Source organism: Microcaecilia unicolor, chromosome 9, assembly GCF_901765095.1.
Source record: "Microcaecilia unicolor chromosome 9, aMicUni1.1, whole genome shotgun sequence".
In the NCBI taxonomy this organism is placed as follows: domain Eukaryota; kingdom Metazoa; phylum Chordata; class Amphibia; order Gymnophiona; family Siphonopidae; genus Microcaecilia; species Microcaecilia unicolor.
In genome coordinates this window covers 34,984,613-35,001,279 of record NC_044039.1, presented here as the reverse complement: position 1 = coordinate 35,001,279, position 16,667 = coordinate 34,984,613, and the positions used below count along the sequence as shown (strand labels likewise).

The following is a 16,667-nucleotide window of genomic DNA, read 5'->3' as shown; positions in this document are numbered from 1 at the left end:
GTATAAGCATCCTTTAAGTCCAGAGAGCATAGCCAATCGATTTCCTGAATCATGGGAAGAAGGGTGCCCAGGGAAACCATCCTGAACTTTTCTTGAACCAGATATTTGTTCAGGCCCCTTAGGTCTAGGATGGGACGCATCCCCCCTGTCTTCTTTTCCACAAGGAAGTACCTGGAATAGAATCCCAGCCCTTCTTGCCCTGGTGGAACGGGCTCGACCGCATTGGTGCTGAGAAGGGCGGAGAGTTCCTCTGCAAGTACCTGCTTGTGTTGGGAGCTGAAGGACTGAGCTCCCGGTGGGCAATTTGGAGGCTTGGTTTCCAGATTGAGGGTGTATCCTAACCGGACTATTTGAAGAACCCACCGGTCGGAGGTTATCAGAGGCCACCTTTGGTCAAAACATTTTAACCTCCCCCCGACAGGCAGATCGCCCGGCACGGACACATTTATGGTAGCTATGCTCAACTGGAGCCAGTCAAAAGCCCGTCCCTGGTTTTTGCTGGGGAGCTGCAGGGGCCTGTTTAGGCGCACGCTGTTGACGAGAACAAGCATGCTGTGGCAGAGCCTGAACCGGCTGTCGAGAAGTAGGAGTGTACTTACGGCCCCTAGAGGCGTAAGGGGCACTTCTCTTCCCTTTAAAAAACTTCCTAGATGAGGAAGCGGATGCAGAAGGCACCCCGCGGGAGAGTCCGTAGCGTTATCACGTTGATAGAGATGATCAATCAACTCTTTGACCTTCTCACCAAAAAGATGATCCTCCCGGCAAGGGATATCTGCAATTTTCTGCTGAGTTCGTTCCTCCAGGTTAGAGGCACGCAGCCATGAGAGTCTGCGCATCACTATACCCTTAGCAGAAAATCTGGATGTCACATCGCAAGTACCGTAAATGCCCCTGGACAGGAACTTGCGACACGCCTTCTGCTGCCTGACCACTTGGCGAAAAGGCTCGGCCTGCTCCGGTGGGAGTGCATCAACCAAGCTCTCAAGCTGCCGCAATGAGTTCCGCAAATGAATGCTCGTGAAGAGCTGGTGTGACTGAATTTTGGAAGAGAGCATGCCAGCCTGATACGCCTTTCTCCCAAAAGAATCTAAGGTTCTATGTTCCCGCCCCGGGGGCGCCGAGGCAAAGTTCCTAGAACTCTTAGCTCTTCTGAGAGTTGAATCCACCACCGCAGAGTCATGAGGCAACTGAGGCCGGACGAAACTGGGTTCCCCGTGGATCCGATACTGGGATTTAGCCTTTTTGGGAATAGTTAGACAAGAAAGAGGCTTCTCCCAGTTCCTCATCAGCACTTCCCTGAGTATATCATGAAAAGGAGCTGTGGTAGAAGACTTAGGTGGAGATGGACCTTGAGCATCTTGGCCCTGGGCTCATCCACAGTCTTCACAGGGAAGGGAATGGCCTCAGACATTTCCCGCACAAAAGATGAAAAAGACAAGCTCTCTGGAGGGGAGAACTGTCTCTGAGGTGAGGGGGGTCGAATCAGATGGAAGATCTAGAGAATCCTCGTCAGAGAACACTCCATAACCCCCATCTTCATGAGATGAACCATCATCGGATGGGGCTAGCAACTCAGACAGAGCAGCCCAGATCCGAGCCCGTCTCGACATGGAGGAGCAGTGAGCTCGATGATGGTGTCGAGAAGTCGACTCCCCCCCAGGAGACTCCGGTGAAGCTTCTTCCATCGAAGGCAATGGAGAGTCGACCTGGGAGGCTGCCGACCTCGATACTGGAAGCGGTACCGGAGAAGGAGACCTCACCACCGGAGAAAGGCCCGTCAGTACCAGTACCTCCTGTGCCGGGCGCAAATGTTGCAGCACCATGAAATCAGGAAAAATAGCCTTGATGCACTCATCTGTAGAAGCTGTCGGAGGAAGGCTGCGGTGCCGGTGTGGACTTCAGAGGCAGAATCTGCAGAAGTTGGAGAGCCGGTACAGGGCTGCTAGATGACCTGCGCGTCGATACCTCCATAACAGAGGGAGAGGGATCCTCTCGGCATCGACGCTTCTTGGGTACCGAATGCTTCGATGACCTGGAGCTCGCGGTACCGTGTCGAGAAGGAGAACGATGACAGTGCTTCCTGGCCTTCGCCCGACGCCCTTCATCGAAACTCCTTGGTACCGGCGAGGAACACGTGGAATCCACACGCTTCCTCGGGGCTGGGTCCGACACAGGTCGGTCCCGGTGGGCCTGCAAAGCAGGAGGCGCCGAGGCAGGTGGAGACCCGCTCGATGCATCATTGCTCCCAGCATGCATCGGTCTTTGAGCAGCCTTCACCTGGTCTCCCGATGCTAGCGCTGCCCTCGACGGTACCAATGCCGATGCACCAGACCCAAAAAGGGTTTTTCTCTGGGCCTCCCTGGAGATTTAAGTACGTCTTTTCATTTTAAGACATAACTTACATTTCTCCGGAAGATGGTCAGGCTCGAGGCACTGAAGGCACCAGGAGTGCGGCTCAGTGCCCGAAATGGTCCGGTTGCAGCGGGCGCATGGCTTGAAGCCGCTGGGCGTCTTCGATGACATGACAGGAAAAACTTTGTCTGCTAAATTAAAAGACGCGATTTTGTCAGAAAAATTGACAAACAGGGGAGAAAAAACCCCAACCGAGCGACCTAACACGGTCGCGACGAAAAAGAAAGAAAACTTTTAAATGGGGAAAAAAATCTGAGGAAGTAAAGGTTTATTTTTTTTTAGTTTTAAAAGAATTAAGGAACGGAAAACACGTTTGTAGAAAACGAAGATAACTTTCTTCCGAAACGCGAAGCACCCGAAAAGTAACTCCGTGTCACCTCAGACGCGGAAAAAAGAGAACTGAGGAGAGTGTCCGCGCGGCGGGCGGGAAATCGTGCGCGTGTATGCGCGGTGCGATCGTCTTGCACAACGGAACGTTCTAGAAGAGACTTTTGGCGATTTTTGCTTGAAAATCCTCCGGGCCCACGTGACGTCACCCATATGTGAGAAATCAGCCTGCTTGTCCTCGAAGAATAATAAATATACTCACAGAAAACAGCCAGTCTCGTGAATTCCAAGACACTGAAGCCCCACAATCTTCCCACAGCACATGTGCACTCAAAAAACAAATACAAAACAAAAAAAAAATGCAGTGGCTGTTTTGGCACAGGATATTCTCAACCCCAAACTCAACTGAACCTGCAAGCAGGACAGGAGGCCACGCAGAAGTCACTACAGGAGTTGCTATCCCACCTGCTGGAGATAGAGAATACTGGCTTGGTTGCTAAGCTCAGGAACTTATGAGACACAACTCATTAGAGTCCTCTATCTCCACCTGCTGGTGGATGGTCACAACCCATTTGTCTGAACTGATCCTTGGGACATAAAGTGAAGATACATACCTGTAGCAGGTATTCTCCGAGGACAGCAGGCTGATTGTTCTCACGATTGGGTCGTCGTCCGCGACGGCCCAGGAGACCGGCAAAATTTGTATAGCAAAACAAAGAACTCTCCAGAACGCTCCATCGTGCGGGCAGAACACACCACGCATGCGCGAATGGCTTCCCGTCCGCGACACGAGCGTGCCCTCCTCAGTTTAATAAAAAGCAAAATAGAGAACTGGAACAACTCCAAAGGGGAGGAGGGTGAGTTTGTGAGAACAATTAGCCTACTGTCCTCGGAGAATACCTGCTACAGGTATGTATCTTCACTTTCTCCGATGACAAGCAGGTTGCTTGTTCTCACAATTGGGGTATCCCTAGCACCCAGGCTCACTCAAACAATGAACATTGGTAATTGGGTCTCACAACGTCGAGGACATAACTGAGACTGACCTGAAAAGAAACACAACTAAGTGAGAGTGCAGCCTGGAACAGAACAGAAATGGGCTTAGGAGGGTGGAGTTGGATTCTAAACCCCGAACAGATTTTGCAGCACCGAGTGCCCAAACCGACTGTCGCGTCGGGTATCCTGCTGAAGGCAGTAGTGAGACGTGAATGTGTGGACGGATGACCACGTTGCAGCCTTGCAAATCTCTTCAATAGAGGCTGACTTCAAGTGAGCCACTGACAAAGCCATGGCTCTGACATTATGAGCCGTGACATGACCCTCTAGAGTCAGCCCAGCTTGGGCATAAGTAAAAGATATGCAATCAGCTAGCCAATTAGAGATTGTGCATTTTCCGATGGCAACTCCCCTCCTGTTGGGGTCAAAAGAAACAAACAACTGGGCGGACTGTCTATAGGGCTTTGTCCGCTCCACGTAAAAGGCCAATGCTCTCTTGCAGTCCAAGGTGTGCAACTTGTCTTCACCAGGGCGGGTATGAGGACGGGGAAAAAATGTTGGCAAGACAATTGACTGGTTCAGATGGAAATCCGACACCACCTTTGGCAAGAACTTAGGGTGAGTGCAGAGGACTACTCTGTTGTGATGGAACTTGATATAAGTTGCATGCACTACCAGGGCTTGGAGCTCATTGACCCTATGAGCTGAAGTAACAGCCACCAAGAAAATAACCTTCCAGGTCAAGTACTTCAGATGGCAGGAATTCAGTGGCTCAAAAGGAGCTTTCATCAGCTGGGTGAGAATGACGTTGAGATCCCATGACACTGGTGGAGGTTTGACAGAGGGCTTTGACAAAAGCAAACCTCTCATGAAGCGAACCACTAAAGGCTGTCCAGAGATAGGTTTACCCTCTACATGTTGATAAGCACTAATTGCACTAAGGTGAACTCTTAACGGAGTTGGTCTTGAGACCAGACTCTGATAAGTGTAGAAGGTATTCAAGCAGGGTCCGTGTAGGACAAGAAAAAGGATCTAGGGCCTTGCTGTCACACCAGATGGCAAACCTCCTCCATTTGAAACAACAACACTTTTTCGTGGAATCTTTTCTGGAAGCAAGCAAGTCTCGGGAGACACCCTCCGAAAGACCCAAGGAGGCAACTTCTAAGCTCTCAAAATCCAGGCCGTGGGGGACAGAGACTGGAGGTTGGGATGTAGAGGCGACCCCTCATTCTGGGTGATGAGGGTCGGAAAACACTCCAACCTCCACAGTTCTTCAGAGGATAACTCCAGAAGAAGAGGAAACCAGATCTGACAAGGCCAAAAGGGATCAATCAGGATCATTGTTCCTTGGTCTTGCCTGAGTTTCAGCAAAGTCTTCAGTACTAGAGGTGTGGGAGGATACGCATACAGAAGACCTGACCCCCAATGTAGGAGAAATGCATCTGACGTTAGTCTGTCGTGGGCCTGAAGTCTGGAACAGAATTGAGGGACTTTGTGATTGATCTGAGTGGCAAAACGATCCACCGAGGGGGTGCCCCATGCTCGGAAGACCTTGTGGACAACGCCCATGTTTAGCGACCACTCGTGAGGTTGTATTATCCTGCTCAACCTGTCGGCCAGACTGTTGTTTACGCCTGCCAGATACGTGGCTTGGAGAAACATGCTGTGATGGCATGCTCAAAGCCACATCTGAACAACTTCTTGACACAGAGGGCGAGATCCGGTGCCCCCCTGCTTGTTGGTGTAATACATAGCAACCTGATTGTCTGTCTGAATCAATATGATGTGGTTGGACAACTGGTCTCTGAAAGCCTTTAGAGCGTTCCAGATCGTTCGTAATTCCAGGAGGTTGACCTGAAGACCCTTTTCCTGAAAGGACCAGGCACCTTGAGTGTGAAGTCCATCTACATGAGCTCCCCACCCCAGAAGGGATGCATCCATCGTCAACACTTTTTGTGGCTGAGGAATTTGGAATGGACGTCCCAAGGTCAAATTGGATCGAACGGTCCACCACTGAAGGGAACTGCAAAAGTCGGTGGAGAGATGGATCACATCCTCTAGATCCCCTGTTGTCTGGCACCACTGGGAACTAGAGTCCATTGAGCTGATCTCATATGTAAGCGTGCCATAGGAGTTACATGAACTGTGGAAGCCATGTGTCCTAAGAGTCTCAACATCTGCCGAGCTGTGATCTGTTGAGACGCTCGAGCCATGGACACTAGGGCCAGGAGATTGCCTGCCCTTGCCCGGGGAAGATAAGCTCGGCACGTCCGTGTGTCCAACAGAGCTCCAATGAACTCAAATTTTTGAACCGGGACCAGATAAGACTTGGGATCATTGATCACGAACCCCAGTAGTTCTAGCACCCGAATAGTCATCCGCATGGACTGTAGAGCGCCTGCCTCCGAGGTGCTCTTCACCAGCCAATCATCGAGATAAGGGAACACATGCACTCCCAGTCTGCATAGTGATGCTGCGATAACTGCCAGGCACTTTGTGAAAACCCTGGGCGCAGACGCAAGGCCAAAGGGCAGTACACAGTACTGAAAATGCCATTCCCAACCGAAATTGAAGATACTTCCTGTGAGCTGGGAGTATCGAGATGTGGGTATAGGCATCCTTTAAGTCCAGAGAGCATAGCCAATCGTTTTCCTGAATCATGGGAAGAAGGGTGCCGCGGGAAACCATCCTGAACTTTTCACGAACTAGGAATTTGTTCAGGGCCCTTAGGATGGGACGCATCCCCCCGTTTTCTTTTGTACAAGGAAGTACCTGGAATAGAATCCCAGCCCTTCTTCCCCTTGTGGAATGGGTTCGACCGCATTGGCCTTTAGAAGGGCGGAGAATTCCTCTGCAAGTACCTGCTTGTGCTGGGAGCTGTAAGAATGAGCTCCCAGTGGCCAATTCGGAGGTTTGGATTCCAGACTGAGGGTGTATCCTGACCGGACTATTTGAAGAACCCACCGATCAGAGGTTAAGAGAGGCCACCTCTGGTGAAAAAATATCAACCTCCCTGCGACCGTCAAGTCGTCCAGCACAGATACTTTTTCTGAGGCTAAGCTGCACTGGAGCCAGTCAAAAGCCCGTCCCTTGCTTTTGCTGGGGTGCTGCAGGGGCCTTAGTCGCACGCCGTTGATGGGAACAAGCACGCTGGGACTGAGCCTGGACAGGCTGCCAAGAAGCAGGAGTGTACCTACGCCTATTGTAGGACTAGGGAGCACTCCTCTTCCCTCCAAAAAAACCTCCTAGATGAGGAGGTGGTAGCAGAAGACGCCCGGCGGGAGACAGAATCCATAGCATCATGGTGCTTCTTGATCTGATCGACCATGTCCTCTACTTTTTCTCTTAAAAAGGTTATCCCCCTGGCAAGGAACATCCGCCATTCGCTGCTGGGTATTATGATCCAGGTCAGAAACATACAGCCATGAGAGTCTGCACATCACTATACCTTGAGCAGCTACAGTACTCGGGATGCCACATCAAAAGTGTCGTACGTACCCCTGGCCAGAAAGTTACGACACGCCTTCTGCTGCCTGACCACCTGGTCAAAAGGTTCGGCGAGCTCTGGAGGAAGTGCTTCAACCAAACTAGACAGCTGCCTCACCGAGTTCCGCAAGTGGATGCTCGTGCAGAGCTGGTAAGTTTGAATCTTGGCTGCGCGCATAGTGGCCTGATACGTTTTCCTCCCAAAAGAATCCAAGGTCCTAGGACTCTCTGCCTGGGGGTGCCGAGGCATAGTCCCTAGTACTCTTGACTCTTCTGAGAGCAGAATCCACCACCATGGAATCGTGAGGCAGTTGAGACTTCACCATTACAGGCTCTCCATGGACTCTGTATTGGGACTCAGCTTTCTTGGGGACCACTGGATTAGAAAGAGGGTACGACCAGTTTCGCATAAGAACTTCCCTGAGTGTGTTATGCAAGGGAGCCGTTGCAACCTCTGTAGGTGGAGAAGAATAATCCAAGACCTCGAGCATCTCGTCCCTGGGCTCGTCCACAACCTCCATAGGGAAGGGAATGTCCTTAGACATTTCCCGAACAAAGGAGGAAAAAGAAAGACTCTCAGGTGGAGACAACCTTCTTTCAACTGGCAGAGTAGGATCAGAGGGAACCCCATAAGACTCTTCTTCAGAAAAGTATCTGGGATCTTCCTCTTCCTCCCACGAGCAAAAGCTCTCTAAGAGCAGCCAGAACCCGAGCCTGTCTCGACGTCGAGGAACGACAACCTCGATGGGGATGTTGAGAAGTCGACCTGCCTGGACTGCGGCGATGTCGAGGGAGAATCGACTCGGGTGGTGGCCGATGCCGCAAGCGGCACCGAGGACGGGGACCTCACCACAGGCGAAGGCCCAGATGCCGCTTCCACAGTCGATGCAGAAGGCGCAAGCACCCCTGGCACCGTAGACTGGTGCAGCAATCCCTCCAGAAGCTCTGGAAGAAGGGTCCTTATGCGCTCGTTGAGAGCCTCCATCGGAAAAGGTTGCAGGGCCGGTGCAGGAGCCAGTGGCAGAATCTGAGGGGGCTCGAGAGCTGGTACCAGGCTGCCAGAAGACCGACGCATCGGCACCACCTGTATAGAGGGTGAGCAGTCCTCCCGGCGCCGACGCTTTTCGGGTGCCGAATTCCTCGGCTTCCCGGAGCTCTCGGTACCGCGCATGGAAGGAGAACGATGACGGTGCTTCTTAGCCTTCGCTCGACGCTAGTCATCGAGACTCCTCGGTACCGAAGAGGAGGACGTGGAATCCTCACGCCTCCTCTGGGCCGGGTCCGACGAAGGTCGGTCCCGGGGGCCTGCATAGCAGTAGGCCACGAGACAGGTGGAGACCCACTCAATGCCTCGCTGCTCCCAGCGCGATGTGGTTGTTCGGCAGCCATTACCTGCGCTCTCGAAGTCGATGCTTCCCTCGGTACCGATGTCTAAGCCAACGTCGAAGGACCGATGAGCAAAAGGTTTCTCCTGTTGAGCCTCCCGAGACACTTGGGTCCGCTTTTTCATTAAAGGACACAGCTTACAAGCAGCTGGCAGATAATCAGGCACAAGGCACTGGAGACACCATGAGTGGGGGTCGGTACCCGAGATGGTTCGGTTGCACCGAGTACAATGCTTGAAGCCGCTGGGTGTCCTCAATGATATTGACGGAAAAACGGCGGCTGTGAAATTAAAAGACACGATTGTAAATAAAGAGGGCTGCGACGAAAAGAAAGAAAACTTATAATCAGGAGAAAACTAAGAAAATAAGGAATTAAAACTACGTTTTGTTTTTTTTAAGTTTTGAGAAAAACTAAACAAAAAGAGAAAGGTAAAAGGAAAAACGGACACGCTACAATCTCCTGGGCCGAAGATAATACAGAACTCGAAAAAACTCTGTGTCACCACAGTCGCGGGAAAAAAGTAACTGAGGAGGGCACGCTCGCGTCACGGGCGGGAAGCCGTTCGCGCATGCTCGGTGTATTCTGCCCGTACGACGGACAGTTCTTTGTTTTGCTATACAAATTTTGCCGGTCTCCTGGGCCATTGCGGACGACAACCCAATCATGAGAACAAGCAGCCTGCTTGTCCTCGGAGAATGGAAGTTATTTACATATCAAGTTAAAAGACAAATCCAAATCTACTTTCATCTGTGTATAATAATCTTTGTCCCTACATATCAATCAGGAAACAAAGCAAACACGCTCCTGTTAGATTTTTTTTTCTTTTTTTAGCTATATCAATGCCAGTGGAACTTAAAAAAAGTTCAAATTACAACTGTAAGTAAAAATAAAGCACAAAAAAGTAGTTGGTTTTCTTGCTAAACCCTGAAAAAGGTGTAGCTTGCAAAAGATTTAATGTCCTGTAACACTAAGTTCTGAATCTACAAATCATTCTCTCAAACTGCTCCAATCAACTGTGAACATATTCAGTAACAGAGAATGCAGTTAAAAGGAACAAAAAGTTAACACTCCACTTACAGCATTAAAAATAGAACACAACCAGCCAACCTAAACATATGCATGTAAAATATCTCAACCTACGTCTGGGTTTTTTTTCTCTTATTCCTCCTTATGGGAACCAGTGATAATAATTGACTCCTTAAAGCATAGGGATATTGCTTATACATTTTTGTATTTTCCTTATGAGGAGTTCTGAGGTTCCGTTTTGATTATTTGGATCTTTAGGATTTCCGTGTTGGAGTCCTTACCATAATTTAGTAAAACACCCACAAACTAACTACTATTTCTCAAACTCCTTTATTAGGTTGGATTATTATCTGGTTTCCCTGTTTACTTTAGAGTATTTCATGTAAAATACCTGCAATAACAACTAGATTAGAAAACAGAAAATCCACTAATAAAATCGGTTCATAAGACCTATCATAATCACAAGATCCAAAACATTTTTTCACTAAATGGAACACAAACATGGGGCTAGAACAACTCTACCTTCTGATCGACTGGTTCTAAGCTTGGAGTGCTTCCTGTTTTTCTTTTCTCAGCATTCCGATTAGGATCATCATAATCATACTCAATGTCTGGTCTGGACAGGTCCCGGCAGAATGTGCAGATCCATTCTCCTCTGAACCAACAGGGAGAAAATACATGTATAATTTCTGGCACTTAATTAATAGTACTTCCTGTTCTCTAGGCACTGAACCTCAATAAGACTTCAGAATTGTATGTTAACAGTAGCAGATAGGCACAGAAGATCATTCATCTGCCTAAAATATGTGTAGAACTAGTAAAAAAAAGGCCGTTTCTGGAACGAATGAAACGGGCGCTAGCAAGGTTTTCCTGGGAGTGTGTATGTTTGAGAGAGAGAGCCAGAGCGAATGTGCAGGTGTGTGACAGAGTGAGACTGTCTGTGTGACAGTGTGTGTGTGTGAGAATGAGAGTGTGTGACAGGGCCCCCTCCCCTGTTCCTAATGCCTCTCACCCCGTTCCCTCCCCTCCTTTTTCTCCTCCTTCCCACACTTTGGGTTCCTTAAGGCTTTCAAAAGTCTATGTACCCCCGTGGCCCTAACGCCCAGTATCCGGATACCCCACCGCTTTCCTCCTCACCCCTCCCCCAAGATGTAATACTTTCACGTATTTCATTTTTTAAAAAAAGTGTCCTATCTACCCTGTGTACAAATGCCCGGCATTCAGATTGTGTCGTAAATTTTCATTTCTTTCATTCATTCAGAACTCCCCCCCCCCCCCCCCCCCCCCCCCGAACACTTTTGGTTCCTTCAGTCTTTTAAAACTCTCCTATGTACCCTGTGTGCTAATGGCCAGCATTCAGATTGTTCCCAAATGTTCATGTCTTTCAGTGGTTCAGAACTCCCCCCTCCCCCCATTTAACACTTTCGGTTCCTTCAGTCTTTTAAAACTCTCCTATTAATCCTGTGTCCTAATGGCCAGCACTCAGATTGTTTTGCTTTGCCAAACTGTCTGTCACTGATGTCACTGAGGTCAGAGCATGCCTGCCTAGCAGACCACTTCCGGCAGGCACGGTCCCAAGCACATCCTGTTGGAGGTGAGAATTATTATATAGGACAAGTAATCGATTTTAAATGTGAGAACGGTGTTATTTAATCCCTCAAACTCATACATGTAACAGCTTAAAAACAAACTGATGCTCTTGGCTTTTAGGAAATGGGGGGGAAAAGACAAACCGATTTCTCTTTTAATTTTCTCTCTCTTCCTTATTTTGTTGCCAGTTATGCAAGAAAGATCCTATTATCATGAGAACAGAAACAAATCTGTTATGCTAACTTAATAGTTTTGTTGGACGAATTTGGTCCCTGTATGTGAAATTTTATAAAAAAACAAAAAACAAAAGATAATGTGATTAACCTGGATAACAATGAAATTTTACAAAATACACTTAGGTAGAAACAAAAATTCTCTGTGGGCAGGATAACGCAGACACCTGGTAGCCCTTCTCCGTGCGCTGCTGCTTGCCCAGACTTGCTCTCCCTAGCTTGATGAAAAAGTCATCAATAGCTAGTCAGGACTGGAGTTCCTCTTCCTGCTCAGTGTAGTACATCATGTAGTTCTCCTCAGTTTATTCTTTTCCACTTACCGCGATGAACATTGTTTTCTCATCAGAAAGGAAAAACTGAGCTGCAAAATGTAAATATGGAACTTCAGACTGGGCCAGAATTTGGTACCTGTGGGCTCACTATTGTCAAACGTTACAGCTGCTGTGGAAAATATGGGCTCCTCTGGGGTACGTTTATTGCTGGCACCACTGAGCCTGCCCCTCAGGGGAAGCTTTCTCAACCTTTGATTCACAGTGCTAATGCTTCAAAACCGCAAAAGGGAAAATCACCTAAAGCGGAGCACATTAAAAATGTTACGCAGTCTCTGTCTACTGTGACAATGCCCCTGAAGCTTCCGCAGAATTCGCTTGGGGCATAAAACCTTCCTCATGTTCCAGTTCACCAAAACAGTCTACACCATCACCGTTCATGGCTTAGCCTTCCAGCGCACCTCAGCCACCGGCTATGAAAAAAGTGAGTAACTCTAAACACCTTACACAGCAACCACTGCCTAGCTCTCAAACACCATAAGTGCAACCCACCGCTTCGGTCAATATACCTGCATAAGCTACTTAGTATGCTGCTCTTTATTGTTGCAACTTTTACAAAAAGTCTTACCACAACCGCCCATTCGACAACGCTATTGTACTGTGCCTTTGCCAACTCCTCACATTCCTTCACCAGCCCCATCTCTGCGACCTTGAAGTCCTTCGCTGCCACCTCAACACTGGCAGTGTTCCCCCCACACATCCTGTAAAAGTTTTTTCATCAGATGAGGAACCTTTCATTCAGACAGACCCAGAACCACCTACATCTTCTAATCAACAGCAAACGGATTCCTTCTGAAGATGCTAGTTATACTAAATTCATTCACAAACTGCTGCAATGGATATACACTCTGGCCCGGTGACCTATCCACTCTATCTTGCAAGGCCTACAAACTAAAATCTGTCAGAAACTCTACTCCCAGCAATCAATTTCCAAAAGGTTGGATGCAAAGTATAAAGTACAATCTGCTCCTGGTCATGAAAAGCTCAACTTCCTCACCACTCCATGGTATTTGACGCAGTCATCAATAAGTCAAAATTCCTCAAGTCTCATCCTCTTTATCCCCCTGGGAAAGAGCCAAAGACTTTGGATGCGGTAGGGAGAAACGTTTACTCAGCTGCAATGCTAGCTTCCAGAATGGCAGCTCCCTAATTAAAAATTTTACACTATCAGCATTCTAAACTGTACGCTACCTTAGAGTCAGTCACCACTTTGCTTCCTGATTCTATTACCAACTTCTTAACTTCAATGGAGGAAATCACATTCCATCTTATTACCAATGTCTATGACTTTTATGGTACTACCTCACGTCTAGGAGCTATTTCAATTGCAGCTCGTCATATAGCCTAGTTGTGAGCTTCAGGTCTGAGGGATGACTTGCATGATTGCCTAGCAGATGCCCTATGCTTGAGATAATCTCTTTGGCGATAAAGTAAAGGATGCTGCCTCACAGGACAAGGAGGACCATTCCACTTTTAACGAAGTTTCTAACCCTCCATCGGATGCTTCTTCCACTTCTAAAAGATAGTATTCTTCTTATAGGAAAAATAAAAGATAACACCAACCTCCTTATAAGCAGCATTTTCAGACCTATATTTTCATTTTATTTTTATTACATTTGTACCCCGCGCTTTCCCACTCATGGCAGGCTCAATGCGGCTTAAATATTATATACAGGTACTTATTTGTACCTGGGGCAATGGAGGGTTAAGTGACTTGCCCTGTGCCTGCAGTGGGAATTGAACCCAGTTCCCCAGGACCAAAGTCCACCACTCTAACCACTAGGCCACTCCTCAATTCATGAATCAGTAGCATTCACCTTTTCAAAGATCTAGACCACAAGAAAGGAAGACTCCATCCTCTTCCAACAACATCTCCATCAAATCCACCCCTAGCTTTTGACACACTTCCACTAGGAAGTCAGATTCAACACTTTGTTCATGCCTGGCAAAACTACCACAGACGAATGCGTTCTCAATCTAGTCAACTATAGCTACAACCTAACTGTCATACAGCTTCCCCCATTCGTTCGTTCGTCCGTCCCGCTGTCACCCATATGTCTATACCTCACACCACCATTCTCTTTCAAGAGATTCAGTCTCTTCTCTCCAACCAGGCAACAGAACTTGTGGATCTGTCAACTGCACTTCAGGGATTTTATTCCAGTCATTTTCTCATTCCAAAAAAAACAGGATTACAACCAATTCTTGATCTCAGACTTCTCAACACCTTTGTGAAACGAGAAAAATTCAGAATGCTGTCCCTACAGATGATTCATCCTCACATCCCTCCAAATTCCTGGTTAGCAACGCTGGACTTAAAGGACGCTTATACTCATATTCCAATCCATCTTGCTCATTGGAAGTATCTTCGTTTTCAATACCAAGACCTTCATTTTCAATACAAAGTCCTACCTTTTGGTCTTTCCTCAGCCCCCAGGGTATTAACCAAAACCCTAGCAGTGGTAGCAGCCTATCAGAGACAGAAAGAAATATTTGTCTTTCCCTACTTGGATGACTGGCTTGTTTGTGGCCACTTCAAACAGGCTCTTCTGCAAGCACTTCAGACCACTAAAACCAGACTACAGTCACTGTGGTTTCATTATCAACTACCAAAAATCAGTCTTTGAACTTTCTCAGACTCTCCAGTTCATTGGAGCAATTTTGGACACAGTACAGCATCAAGTGTTTCTATCTGAAGACAGAATACAGACCATCCACAATCTCTCAAATCAACATCTGCAAGAACAGATATGTACTGCTCATTCCCCTCTACAACTCCTGGGACACGTGTCAGCCACCAGAGTCACAATCGCTACAGCAAAACTCAGAATGTGGCCCATCCAATGGGGCCTCAAAGCTCAATTGGTTCAGTTTGAACAAAAACTGACAAGCAAAATTGCATTGACCTCACAAATCAAAAACGTTTTCAGGTGATGGCTCGACACGTTCAATTTCGACAAAGGACAACCTTATTCTCCAACCCCTCCGGATCTGGTTCTCACCTCAGATGCATCTCTATAAGGCTGGGTAGTTCACCTAAAACACTACCATATTCAGGGTCAGTGGACTCTCACAGAGATTCAATTTCACATCATAGTTGCCTTCTCGCACCACATCAAAGGAAAGACCACTCTGCTGTGAATGGACAATCAGGTTACAAACAAAGAAGGGGGAAGGGATCTCTACCCCTCTGCCAGGAAGCCTATAGAGTCTGGATCAAGCTCTTACAACTCCAAGCATCTCTTCATGCCTCATACTTTCCAGGTCTTTCCAATCAACTGACAGACAGACTCAGCAGCTCCTCATGAATGGTCACTGTCTGCTCAAATTGCTCATCAGTTCCTTGTGTGCAACAGACCTCAACACCAAATGCAAAAAATTTGTTCCAGACTCTTGTCCACAAAAAGCCTAGCAACACATGCTTTTTCACTGAACTGCAACATAGGCTTTTTTATGCATTTCCTTCCCTTCCATGGATGTCAAAATTGATAATGACATCAACCAAAGTCTACATATCGTGCACACATGGGCAGACACATTTCAGCTGAAACTCAATGCAGAAAAAACCCAATGCCTAATACTCACCTCTCAACATAACACGAACAAATTCACCACCATTAACACACCAAAACTGAATCTTCCAATTTTGGACACCCTAAAAATTCATTGATCGACACCTAACACTTGAGAATCATGCGAAAAATACAACCAAGAAGATGTTCCACTCAATGTGGAAATTAAAAAGAGTAAGACCTTTCTTCACAAGGACAGTCTTCCGCAACCTGGTACAATCAATGGTACTCAGTCATCTAGATTACTACAATGCACTCTACGCTGGCTGCAAAGAGCAAATAATCAAGAAACTCCAGACAGCTCAGAACACTGCAGCTAGACTCATATTTGATAAAACAAAATATGAAAGTGCCGGACCCCTGCGAGAAAAGCTACACTGGCTCCCACTCAAAGAACGCTTCACATTCAAGATATGCACCCTAGTTCACAAAATCATTCACGGAGATGCACCAGCCTACATGTCAGACCTAATAGGCTTACCACCCAGGAATGCTATAAAATCATCCTGCACATTCCTTAATCTTCACTTCCACAACTGTAAAGGTTTAAAATACAAATTAACGCATGCGTCAACCTTTCCCTACCTGAGCGCACAATTCTGGAATGCGCTGCCGCGCAACTTAAAAACGATCTACGAACTGACTAATTTCCGCAAACTACTGAAGACCCATCTCTTTAACAAGGTATACCACAAAGATCAACAAATATGAACTCCTATACATATATTCAGAACTGCCTTAAAATATTTACTCGTTAAATTACTATGTTTTATCGCTATCATGTTACCCAAGATCCTTCTGTCAAACTAAATGTAAATTTTCTTATATATTTCCACCATTCATGATGTATTATAAGCCACACTGAGCCTGCAAAGAGGTGGGAAAATGTGGGATACAAATGCAATAAATAAATAAATAAGGAAGGTTCTTCAGGATTCTACAAATGTAATTCTAATAGTGCCAAAGTGGCACAGACAGCTATGGTACCCATGGCTACTCAAACTCTCTGTGGACAGCCCCAACTCCCTTGGCATGCATCCGATGCTCTTGGCCACCTCCTTCACTGCAACCTCTCAACAAGTTGGTGTTGACAGCGTGACGAATCAACAGACATCTTCCCAACCACACCCCCCAAATATTACAGGGTGTTTTAAATGCAGCTCGCAAACAATCTACTCAAAAATCATACTTCCTCAAATGGAAGAGATTTTCAATTTGGTTTCATCATTATTCTCCTTTTACTAGTTTAATTTCAATTATTTTTCAATGCCTGCTCCGTCTCTCTAATTCTGGTCTTAAACCAGCATCTA

General features: G+C 47.2%; 1 protein-coding gene across 2 annotated transcripts in view; it reads right to left on the bottom strand.

Annotated features, from left to right (window-relative positions):
• Positions 1–16,667, bottom strand: part of TRIM24 (tripartite motif containing 24) — a 387,425-nt gene that overhangs the window by 37,266 nt on the left and 333,492 nt on the right. For both annotated transcript variants that reach the window (XM_030214266.1, XM_030214267.1), the window contains exon 16: positions 10,156–10,288. In XM_030214266.1, coding sequence (XP_030070126.1) covers positions 10,156–10,288 — 133 coding nt within the window. The remainder of the gene's footprint in view (positions 1–10,155; positions 10,289–16,667) is intronic.